General features: G+C 45.1%; 1 protein-coding gene across 1 annotated transcript in view; it reads right to left on the bottom strand.

The window, feature by feature from the left end:
* Positions 1-1,400: 1,400 nt before the first annotated feature.
* Positions 1,401-12,903, bottom strand: part of SRPK3 (SRSF protein kinase 3) — an 83,606-nt gene continuing 72,103 nt past the window's right edge. Inside the window, exons 11-16 of the mRNA XM_063936718.1 lie at positions 7,970-8,227; positions 7,790-7,890; positions 7,563-7,670; positions 7,368-7,437; positions 6,466-6,558; positions 1,401-5,394 (exon numbers count right to left, since the gene is read on the bottom strand). Of these exons, the coding sequence (XP_063792788.1) occupies positions 5,210-5,394; positions 6,466-6,558; positions 7,368-7,437; positions 7,563-7,670; positions 7,790-7,890; positions 7,970-8,227 (815 nt within the window). The 3' untranslated portion in view covers positions 1,401-5,209. The remainder of the gene's footprint in view (positions 5,395-6,465; positions 6,559-7,367; positions 7,438-7,562; positions 7,671-7,789; positions 7,891-7,969; positions 8,228-12,903) is intronic.

Here is a 12,903-nt window from a genome sequence, read left to right as displayed (position 1 = left end):
GATCGGGACGGCTGCGTGACGTCACGCGCAGCCGCCACAATCAAAAAGATGGCAGGGGGCCTCCTGCGGTCACAGCCAGGCTGCATGGCAGGAGGCTTCCTTACTTTTAGCGATCATGCTGAAATTGCGGTGCGACCGCAATTTCAGCGTGGTCAGGGGCGGTTAGCATGCTGGGCGGCCTTACCCTGCGATGGGCGGCCCCCAGCATGCAGTCAAAAGGATTGCACATTCTGCTACTTAGCAGAATTTGCAATCCTTACTGAATCGGGTCCATCGACGGCTCCTACCGGCCTCTGTGACCGCATTGGATCGTTTGCGTGAGTAACCAGTAGGATACGCGGGATGGCCGAGCTGTTCATGCTGCAGAGGCCAGGAAATCTGCATCCAAAGACGCTGACCCTGGCCTTGCCACTCCGAGAAAACAGCGGTGACATGCCCCCATTTTCAGGAATGCTGGGCAGCTCTGCCCACCCTTTCACCCCTAAACACCGGCAGCCAGTCAATGAGGCAGCGGCTTGGGGCCACTGCTTGCGAGAATTAAGGAACTGCACATACCCAGAGCCCCACTATGTGACACGTCCAGAACCCATTAGGCCCATAGATGGTAAAAGTGTGTGTTAGCCAACCAAGCTGTCAGTATAGAGCCAAATATTAGTCACCTATTGAAGGTAACCGTAATGACATCGGTTCCATATAACAAAAACTAGGGAGGGGTGCGATTCAGAGATGTACGCAAATGCTGTTATAGCTGGGAATTTGTATGCAGCGACTGTGTGAAAATATGCAAATGTAGCAGCCGCCTGAATTTGTATTGAGACGCACACAGGTGGCTTCAAAGATGCCAGTGGCTGTATATAAAGACGCAGCATCAGTTGCACAATGGCCCTATGATCACACAGCATGGCTGCAGTAGTAAGACGCTGGAGACATTATAGCTGCGTATGGGAACGCAGTCACAGCCTCAAACACTCTCCGAGAAGGTTGCAATTATCCTATGTACTTTCTGCCACTCCTTGTTACCCTGACTCTCACTCACTTTTACAAATAAATCCTCTCTGCAACCATCACAAGACCATCTTGACACATGCGCAGTGCGACTTAGATGCAAGCCCAGACCACCGATAATTGCTCATCTGCAAAAAAAACTGGGTTTGTGTACGTCTCTGAATCAGGCCCCAGGGCCAATTGATAAATTCAGAATGTGTTTCTCTTTTTTAGACACCCATATAAGCGGTTAACAGATATTGAGGTGTATATAATCTGCAAAAGTGAACTTTGTAGTGGCTCTGCCAACAGCGGAGAGGGGGGTTGTCCAGCTTGCGCTGTTGGCTCCAGGTCAACTGCACATGCAGGTTATGTAACCCTCCTGCCATGCTGCAGGAGTCAGTCTCTAAACCTCAGACTCTGCAGACTCCCCTCCAGCCATGGGTGCAGGAGTCAGTCTCCAAACTTTTGACTCTGCAGACTCCCCTCCAGCCATGGGTGCAGGATTCAGTCTCCAAACCTCTGACTGCAGATCCCCCTCCAGCCATAGGTGCAGGAGTCAGCCTCTGTACCTCTGACTCTGCAGAACCCCCCACCCCCCTCCCAATCCATGGGTGCAAAAATCAGTCTCTGCACCTCTGACTCTACAGACCGCTCTCTGGCCATGGGTGCAGGAGTCAGTCTCCAATCAGAATGCCAGCATGATATTAATGTGGGAAGGATAAAGATCCATTAGTCCAACTGAACCCAATAAATGTTCTTCTGTCATGGAACTTTATACTATTGGGTTGGTAAATGTAACATCAAGGAGACTAACACACAAACATGGCGCCTTATGATATAATACTATGAGTATGACAAACTGAGTAACCTGAAACTTATATGATGAGATTGTTGTATAATGTTTGGATAGTTTAGTTTTAATAAAATGTATTAATCTTTATTTTTGATACATTAGTATTAGGTAGGGAATAGGGAATAATACACAGTTCCTAGTATTATAATTTGTTTTTTTGTCATGTATGAAAACCTCTCTGCGTATTTTAGTAATTTTCCAGCATTACTTATATGGGTACACTGTTTACTTTTCGACAAAGACCCGCTATCTGAAACCAAGCCACAACAGGTAACGCAGACAGCTCACATTGCGAGTGGCACTATCCATGCAGTCCCATTCAAAACAGCTACATGGAGAGGATGTTCCGGGTGGTAGGAAGGGACCCGGCAGGGACCCACCCTTCCCCCTTCCTAACTTGCTACATTGACAGAGTATTTAACAAGCATAGTTTATTCAAAACCCATTAGATGCCATTGTCCACACAAGTAACCACTTTTTGATACAACAGTCACGCACACTAAATATACATTGTTTTGTTTATTGCGTCACCCACACGTTGTGCTGAGAAGCCTCTGACCTGGTAAGAGTTCAGGTGTAGAGTTTTAGATTGTGCGTCAGACAGATGCTTTGGCTCCTGTATAAGTATACCCATGTCCGTATTCGCCTGTCACTTGTATAAAATAGGTCTAGTCACTTACATAGTTATCTGTCTGCGAACCAGCATTTGTCCAGTGTAATGTGTCGGGTCTAGGCAGTGGGTCACTGCTAATTACTGACAAATGACTAATATGGCTCTTGACGCTGACATCAGATGTGAAAATTAGATACTGGATACGGTTACACATAATGCACTAAGGTGAATTCGATCCTCAGGAAGAAAAACTCAGCTTATTCCAGTCCCTACATCAACAATCACAAGTCTTCCTTAGTGTTTTTCACTTTCCTAACTTCAGTCTGCAATAGCTGCCCAGAGTACAGGCGCACTGGCTACTTCCGTCACTTCAGTGGACGTGTCTGCAGCCCACACTTGGAACCACCATTTTGTGGGTTTAATTATGAGAAAGCAGCCAATCAATTGACTGGGAACTGATGACATCACTACTCATTCCAGTGAATTGAGATGCTGAATAATGTAGGTCACAAAATGGCTGCTTCCACTACGTGTTGGGGGGACAGGTCCAGTCTGTGGACAAGAACTTGGTAACAGTCCACGTGTTCACCTACACAATACAATCTATACTTTTGTACTTCTGTCATGTAAAAAAAAAAAAAAAGATAAGAAAATAATGTCACAACATAAAAATAGAACATCTGTTATAGATTCTTTCATCCAACATTCCTACCACTATGGGAGCTGGGAGAAATACAACAGTCTTCCCTGACCCATGTTCCATATGATACAATAGTATCAGGTGATATAGATATCACGGAACGAACATAGGTGGACTAACCATTGGCTCAGTTATTTTGATAAATATATTTATATGCATACAGGGAAGTATTATGTCAGATATGTCTGGGTATTGCAACTGGTTCCCTTTATGAATATGCTACCTTTAATAGATGCCATTGTTAACTTTAGGAGAAGGGTTTGCTAACAACAGTGACTAGTGAGGGTTGAATATTGGCAATGTAAGCAGGTGTACTCCACTGATGTCTGACTAGACAGCACACTTTTTGGAGTCACAGTGCCCAAGACTATCAGATTTGTTTTCGTGGCACCCCTAGGCCAAAAGTTTCTTAATTTAATATTTATTTCTAAATTTGTCAGTAAGTAAACGGTGTTTATATGTCATCCTTAGGTTCAATTGTGTGGTGAGGGACAAGACTTGGTCTTGGACCACCAAACCAAGGCACCCCTGCAAGTGCACCGCAGCACCCCAGGGTGGCACGGCACACAGTTTGAGAACCACTGGCATAAGGGAAACCTGTCAGCTCGATTCTGATCTGTAACGCATTGCACAGCTGCAGGGAAGCAGCTGTGCAATGCCGTACAAATAAAATGCAAATGCAGCAGTAGGAGATAGATGCCTCCTGCCTGCATCTGCGAGATCCCAGTGCTGCGCCTAAGGACACAGCGTCGGATCACCATCGTGATCATCGGCCGCGACTCATGATGCTAGCAGTCCGAGGTCAGTCTGCGTAAGCTAAAGCTTATTCAGACTTGCCACAGGATCCATATAGCTGGGTCCAGCAAGTCTGCGTCTGACAACACAGAACCTGGTCCTGGCATGCCAACACAATGCGAGAAGTGGGGGTCACACCCCTCCTCTCCCAGTTTAGAAGACCAGTGACCCACAAACATCAGATTTGTACATAAACAATTGGGTTTGTGTGCAAATCCGAATTAGGCCCAGTATCCGTTTACTTGTAGTAATCAGGGCCATTGCGGAGACACTGAATGAGGTACTGGTCTGAGTAAATCAGGCATGTCCAAACTGCGGCCCTCCAGCGGTTGTGAAACTACATATCCCAGCATGCCCTGACACAGTTTTGCTGTCAGAGAATGCTAAAGCTGTGTCAGGGCATGCTGGGATGTGTAGTTTATCAACAGCTGGAGGGCCGCAGTTTGGACATGCCTGGAGTAAATTGTTAGGCTAGATATTAGTTTAAACAAAAACAGTTGATATCACTGTGTGTAGGTGACAAGTACACTGTAAACTCTAAGGGGTAAATTTACTAAGATGGGAGTTCTATTTAAGATGGGATGTTGCCCATAGCAACCAGATTCCAGGTAATATCTTCTAGAAGGTGCTAGATAAATGAGAAGTAGAATCTGATTGGTTGCTAAGGACAACATACCATCTTAAACAGAACTCCCATTTTTGTCAATTTTCCCCTTATAGCCTGTACACTTCGCCTATTCACAGTGCAGAAAGCAGCTCTGTATGGGCCCTTATGAATTCAGTGCGAACTAGTGACTCATTGATTAACGGGGTACAAAGTGCATTATGCTTTAGTGATGTCAATTATATTCTCGTGCATATTGGTATGGCTCACAAAATGGCCGCCTCCAACAAGTGGAAACAATAGATAGACTTTAAAATGAACTATGTAAAACAAAAATATCTGAACTTGTGTCTTTCTTGACATGGCTGGAAGCACTATTGGAGAAAGAAAAGACCCCCCTCATACATCAGCACTTGTATTGCCCAGCTTTCCTCTATCACTCACAACGCCATTCAGTCATTCTCATTGTTGCTCTCCAAGATGGCGGATAGGTGGCCAATGTGTCTGTTTAGGTTCATACGGTGTGACCTTCACCCACTAACCAGGAGTCTCATCCAAATTATTAATACAGTGTTCGTCATCTGTACAATCAGGTCCTTTATATGACAGACGTCCACTCGCCAAAGCCGCCCACACAGAAGATATGCACAGCAGTGGTTAGGAGTTCAGCCAGGGGTGCTGCAGGCACTGTGCGGCTGTGGCCCTCTTTTCTGGAATAAACTCCAACATGGGCATAAGAAAGTCAGAAAACTGGGTGGCTTCTTCCAGTGACCACTCGTACTTCTCCACAAGGACCTCATACAGTCCCCAGTGCTTTAGGTTTTGTATGTGCCGAAGGTCCCCTATAAAACAGGAAAGAGTCAGGGCCGCACTCCCAGCATGCACAGGGAAAACTGTAACCATTTATCCACAGCAGATACAGTCAGTGAATGCAGCCTTCGAGTCACTAGGAACTGGTAACATCACAGAAACAAAAACCATGGCTAAAATCCCGTAGTAACATCACTCCAACATCCATTATAAGGCATTACTGATAGTGAATATTAATATTCGCTTTGATCAGTGTAAAGGCCCATACACATTAGACGAGAAAATGAAAGATCTCGCTCAGAAGAGCCGATCTGAGCGAGATCTTTCACAATCTCGTCCAGTGTGTACACTTAATCTCCCGCGCATCGTTAACGACCCCCTCCTTCTTCTAAACATGTACAGATGAGGAAAGTCCTCGTTAACGACAGCCATGCTGCAGATGCAGCATGGTCGTCGTTCCCCCCACCACCCCCACCGTCGCTCTCTTCCTCGCCAGCATACATACTTGCCGATGCCAGCACCCCGCCACCACCAATATCTGCGTTGGCGGGGATCGCCTAGTGTGTACTAGGCTTAATAATACAAAGTAGCCTAAACAAAGCTAAGGTCTGATTGGCTGAATTGTGTTAGTGCACATTCTGGTATTAACATTCTGCTAATAAATAGGTCTTAAGTCATAAACATTGAGAGTCAGCTATTTGGCCTGATTGACAAACAACATGATTGGTTTCCAATTTGCCCACACTCACGTTGGTGACCTACGGAAACAAAGATGATCAGACCGCTGATCCTAAACATTCCATCAGTACAGTTGGGCTGATGATGAAGTACACACCCAAAGCCTCAACACCTCCTGCATTACTTTCTGGGAACTGTGGAATTCCACACACATTTCAATCATTCTTGGCCATTCTTTTCCAGTCAATGCAAGTCGCTTCCATAGCAATCACATAGGCGGATACGTGTGTTGCCAAATGTTGTTATTTTAAAACATTTGATCACTTAAATAAAATTACCCAGCAGTCATTTATATACAGCAAACCATCTGTGACTCCTTGGCTGCTGTGTAACACAGTGCGCTTCAGGTATATGCAAGCACTTACCTCTTCTTGTGAAGTACTCTCTGGAGTAACGTCCTGACAGTGCAAAATGTGGAGGAATATCTCCTAGAAGCTCAATGATGTGTGCAATGTGATCTGCAACAGGAAGCAATCAGTCACTAAGAAAAGATGACAATTCAACCCCAGTTACAGCGCCTCCCAGCAGCTAGGGACATGGAAGAGAGCAAGAGATATTGGTAGAGTCTCTCCAGAGCTAATTTCAGCTGTGCAGCAGATACAGGTAGGAGGTGATAAGTTCCCTGAGGTACAGTATGCACATCCCCCCGGGCCTAAGAACTACAAGTTCCAGCATCCGGAAAGATTGCCTCCTCTGCTGCATAGTGCCTAGCTCAGTGCAGCCATCAAAGAGGATGCCCCCAACGACTCAGCTGATAGTGGAGAGCATCAGGGCTGTGTACGACAAAACAGACCCAGGATCTCATCCTGAAAACCAACAAGGGATTTCCTGTCCCCCCTACTCTGGTACCATGACACCGGTGCATGGTCAGCACTGCTGCACCCACAGACAGTGACATCACAGGACACCCGCTCACCATCAAAGCCAATGCTAAACAGGGCCTATATTTTAAGTCGTATTACACTATATACTTTTGCTACTGTCAGAGCATTAGTAATAAGATGACATTTTAGGATTATATTAATGTATGTTTATTTTAACTATTTTTGTACACACAAATTTTGTTGTTGTTGTTTTTTAAAGGTGTATATTTGAATGTATTATTATTAACCTGGCTAGTGTTTGACATATTAGCTGTATGCGGTTAGGTTTTTACTTGCTTTTCATTTCCTTCATTTCATTAAAACTATTTATTAACATATATAACGTGCTATTACACCAAGGCTGTAATTAGATTACACGTATACTATTTTTGCATCTGGCATACCTTCGTCACGTGTGTAATCTTCCCCTGAGTGAGGTTCGAAAAGGTAATCCCCTGTCGCCAGCTCAAAAGCCTGTGGGAGAAGCAGATCTGAGTCTCCATCACCGAGTTATAATTTCCCACTTCCTTGGAAGCTCCGCAGCAGAACTACCTTCCCAGTGTGAGCTCAGCACAACATATACTCCTAATGTAACTTACCATACAAGCAGTGCTCCAGATATCAGCAGGCGTTCCGTAACCAGCACCAATCAGAACCTCCAGGGCTCGGTATTGCCGCGTCTGAATGTCATCGGTGAAATGTTTGTGCTGCGGACAGACAGAGCAACAGGCTACCCTTGTTACTTATATAGTCTCTGATTGGTCAAATTTATTATTCAGAGTCCTGATTATAAAGCACCCTTTATTTCCTTCCCCAAGATACTCACCACCCAGCATGCATTCCCCAAATCTGCAATCTTCACTGCAATTTTGTCTGCATTTTGTGGATCCAGGGGGTTAACCAGAAAATCTGCTGCTTTGAATGACACTATAGGGGAAGGAGAGGCATTTAGAAACAGGCTTATAACCATACACTGCGTACACTTATAGGTCTGTGCTGTACTTACAGTCCAGAGACAGAACTCCTCCTCTCTCCCGTCCTCCGGAGTACCCAGATATGGCAGAGCCTGAGGTGACAGAGAAGGCCGAACTGGAGAAGCCAGAGGTGTGAGTGTCCGGACTGACACATCGTGGACCAGCGCCAAAACCATTGCAGTTCTCGTACATGCTGGAGGATTGAGGGCTCTGGGCAAGACAGGTGGTACCGTCACTTCCTAAGGAGGAATCTGCACCCTCGCTGTCCCCAGGGATGGATGGGATAGGGTCTGATTATGGTAGTAAAAAGGATATAAAAATGATTTTATAATGCAGTATTTCCAAATCCATTAAATAAAATCAGCATTAAGCATGTAATACACAGATACATTAGGCTCAAAGAGCTGAAAATGGTGGGCGGTATAATGATACTAACTACAGAAAAGTTCCTGGGCAGTTCCCAAGCAACTCTGTGAATGTTGGGCATTTTTTGGCTGAAAATGCGTCTGATTTGCATCACTTTGCAAATAGGACGCACAAGCCGCTTATGCTGATTAAAATGATATGTGGCATGCCTACATTCTGTGTTCCAGGAAAACTCTGTAACGTTGCATTTCGTATGCAGATACAGCCGCAGTCGCACACAGATGCATTTTCTGCAAAAAAAAAAACAACTAAGATGGATTTAAACGGAAAAAGTAACACATAAAGAAGCTCAGCACTACTGAGTCATGCCACGGCATTACTAGGGTGACGTGCAAGAAAAAGTAGGGAAATTACCCTGAACCCAGAGAAGTAGAAAATAAGATTAACAGTATAGATGACTATTAGTGGCCATAAGCAAAGTACCTGAAGTCTTAAAACAGGAATGGGAAACCTTCGGTCCTCCAGCTGTTGTTGAACTACACATACCTGCATGCCTTTCTACAGTTTTGCTATTTGGCATGCTGGGATGTGTAGTTCAACAACAGCTGGAGGGCCGAAGGTTCCCCATCCCTGTCTTAAAAGATGTCAAATGGCTGATTTTTCTAAACTACAATATAAACCTGTAGAATATTTTGGGGTGCAGGAAAATGTTTGCAATGTGGTTTTTAATTGTTTTTAAGCAAGTTTAAAAACTATTGAGAATAGAGAAAACCAAAACACCTGTGACTCCCATCTACAAGTTCAAAAACCACTTTCCCATTCGCAAACAAATGCCTACTCTCCCGAAACAGACGGGAGGCTCCCAAATCTTGGGTGATGCACCCACTTGCCTCGAAGAGCATTCAAGTCTCCCGCAGCTGCTCCCCATCCCGATAAAGTGAGCGTGCGATGACATGACAAGCGATGAATCGCACCATCAAAGCCACGACTATCGTCTCCCAATGCCAGTCATCTCAGCATTGTATAGTGGGTAGGGGCCGGAGGGGGCAGTCAGATAGTTTGCAAATATGCATCAACAGAACACCCGAAAATACATGTTCCACCTGTTAAACCTTTTTTTAAGCTTTTTTTTTTTTGTCTACAGAAGATCACCTATAAACTGCCGTGTCATTATTGGACAATAAAGCTAATTAAATGCCTCCAAGTGCATGATTACTCATTGGGAGCGGTGTACCCGAGTTCTGACATTGGGGGAAATTCTGAGTTACATGTTACATCTACCGCCCGTGCAGTGCACAAGGGGGGTAATTCCAAGTTGATCGCAGCAGGATTTTTGTTAGCAATTGGGCAAAACCATGTGCACAGCAGGGAAGGCAGATATAAAATGTGCAGAGAGAGTTAGATTTGGGTGTGGTGTGCTCAGTCTGCAATCTAATTTGTAGTGTAAAAATAAAGCAGCCAGTATTTACCCTGCACAGAAATAAAATAACCCACCCAAATCTAACTCTCTCTGCACATGTTATATCGGCCTCCCCTGCAGTGCACATGGTTTTGCCCAATTGCTATCAAAAATCCTGCTGCGATCAACTTGGAATTACCCCCATGGTTTTTCCCAACTGCTAACAAATTTGCTGCTGCGATCAACTCAGGATTAGGCCCATAACACCTCCCCAGGGACTGCAAACTCAAATCCTTGTTAGCTCCTATTGAAACACGTGTTAACTGAATGAGGATTTTCTGAAGGAATAGCATAAAGTCGTAGCCGCATTTTTTTGCAGCTGCGTAACTGAACCACCCTCTTACTGTTTTCATATCAGTAAAGAGGATCATTTGCGCCAGGTGCTGCTAAAGAAGGTCACTTTATTAAATGGTGATCAGAATGTGCTGCCACCATTATACAGAAGCAGTCCAGTCTGGGGCGTTCAGGTTTGTGATATCACCATGCCAAGGAGTAAATACATCGGCTATGATCTCACATGACTCCCAACCTTCAAATGCCAAGGCTCCTTATGAGTAATAAAGAATGTGGCTGTATATGGATTATGAGGACGCAGCTGCGTCACTAAAGTCGGTGTCACCCAGTGCGGACTGCGCGCGTGATCTCGCATCCACGATGATACCCCCCTGGAGTATGACGTTCTCATCACACTGGGGCTAGCCCAGCGCTGGTTAACCTCCTGCTTTTCCTAAAACATTGTGTTGATGTGTGCATACATACACCATCCATCACCGCCGCTGCTCGGTGACTCCATCCGAGGGGGTAACACCAAAATAGGAGAGCAGAAAGAGACAAAAAGAAAGTTTATCCCTGTACCATGAAGCTATGACAGCCATACGTCAGGTGAGCATAGCGTTATAGTGCTAGTATGCAGCCTCTCATTGACATCACACGTGCTGCTAAGCATTCAGACAAAGCATCTAATTCAGTGTCATCAGGTCAGACCATAGTGGCCCTTTCTGTGGAATGCCTTGTGCTCCATCTTTCACAGCAGCCACTGGTGTCTATAGCTTGTTCAGTATCACAGATGGCCTCGCTGAGGCTGCACAGATAAGTGCCCCTGTTTGTCCAGCAGCTAATGAGAGGGAGGTGGGGCGCAGCCTCATACAAGGCACATCAGACTCCTTTCTCTTCTGTACAATGGGCTGCACTGAGCACCGAGAGATCTTCTGTGCTTTCTCAGTGTCATGGACCCTTCCCCAGGTCTGCGCCTCTCTATAAACATACAGTATCTGGAACCTGCCTGGTTAGTTTTTCGTCTTCGTTTTGACTAAGTCTCCACCTCATACAGATGTGTCTAGCCACAATACGCCACGTAGCACGCAGCGTAGCTAGGACACACCAGGGGACTATGCTAATTCATTTTATATGCAACATCTGTGTGTGACTGAGTCTGTATTGGAAAAAAGCTGTGGCTGCTACATTGCAGCATTTGGTATACTGATTCAGTCACAGTGTCACATATATTCAGCACAGTCGCCTAGTGCATTCTATTCGCATCGCATTGGCACCAAGACGCATTTTCTGCAAAAAAAGACGCCCAACGGGATCTGGTGCGCCATGCGGAGCTGTTTGGCGCCACTGCAGCAATGATGTATGAGGACACATCTGTATGACCTCACAATTTTTTTTCTAGATTTGACAGTAATTTAACACAGGTACCCTTATCTCTTACAACTTGTAAACAATGGATAAAATGTGTAAATCTGTGGCAAATTTCAGTGTACAATTACAGATATGTCCTCATTCATCTTTGCTGTAGTCACGCCAAGCAGCCCCCATGGTACGACAGGTCGCGTGAGAATCTTCTAGTGTCGGCCGTCTTATTTGCTAGAAATGCAACATAATGTGAGTAAGGCGCATGAGGAGACTGTGCTGAATGATTTGATATGTGACACCTGTATACTGTGTGCGACTGAGTCTCTAAATCTGTATACTGTAGCAGCCGCAGCTTTTTTCCAGTACAGGTTCTGTTCAGTATCAGTCACACATAATACACACGTGTCATATATCACATTAATCAGCACAGTCTCCTGCTGCGTCCGAGTCGCATTTTGTTGCGACTAAGACGCATTTTCATCAAAACAAAACGCCAGACGTTAGCAGAGTGGCACGGGACCTGCCAGCTCACTCACCCCAGGCATCTCCCACTGCATGGTGTATTGAGGAAGGATGTATGAGGACACATCCGTAAATGTCAATAAACTTCAAATATGAATCATTACGGGATTTCATTTTGAGTACTTTGTCAAAGGGTTTGGAATATTTCTTTTAACTTGACAAGTTACACAATACTTTGTGGATCGGTGCCGAAATATCCTACTTAAGTCCGTTACCGTCAACATCCGCAGCAACAAATGTGGAGGATGTGTTTAGGCAGATTAAGGGGGACATTTACTAAGCAGTGATAAGAGCGGAGAAGTGAGCCAGTGGAGAAGTTGCCCATGGCAACCAATCAGCACTGAATTAACATCTATAATTTGCATACTATAAAATTATACAGAGCTGCTGATTGGTTGATGGAGCAACTTCTCCACTGGCTCACTTCTCTGCTCATATCACTGCTTCGTAAATGTCCCCCTAATTCTTTTGCCTTTTGTGGATTATAAACAGAGAACAGTTGTCCTGTGGGCGGAATGATTTATGTCCATACAATTTATTGGGTGTTTGAAAATAAAGTATAAATAAACTTGACCATTTTTTCCTGTAGAGAAGAAGTAAAGCCCCATACACACTAGCCGAGTCCCCACCGACGCAGATATTGGGGGCGGGGGAGGGGGCTCGGCAAGTGCATACACACTTACCAATGAGAGCGGGGAAGGGAGCGACGGCAGGGGGGGAATGACACCCATGCTGCATCTGCTGTTATTAACGAGGACCTCCCTCATCTGTACATGTTCAGACAAGGGAGGGGGTCATTAACGACACGCATGGCTGTTATTAACGAGGACCTCCCTCATCTGTACATGTTCAGACAAGGGAGGGGGTCATTAACGACACGCGGGAGCGCGCATCATTAACGATAATGAGTGTACACACTAGGCGATATTGTAAACAATATCGCTCAGAAGGTCCTTAGTGTGTATGGGGCTTAACTGTAAT

Source organism: Pseudophryne corroboree, chromosome 8, assembly GCF_028390025.1.
Source record: "Pseudophryne corroboree isolate aPseCor3 chromosome 8, aPseCor3.hap2, whole genome shotgun sequence".
NCBI classification, from domain to species: Eukaryota; Metazoa; Chordata; class Amphibia; order Anura; family Myobatrachidae; genus Pseudophryne; species Pseudophryne corroboree.
The sequence above is the reverse complement of the archived record's forward strand: the minus strand, read 5'-3'. Positions and strand labels throughout refer to the sequence as shown.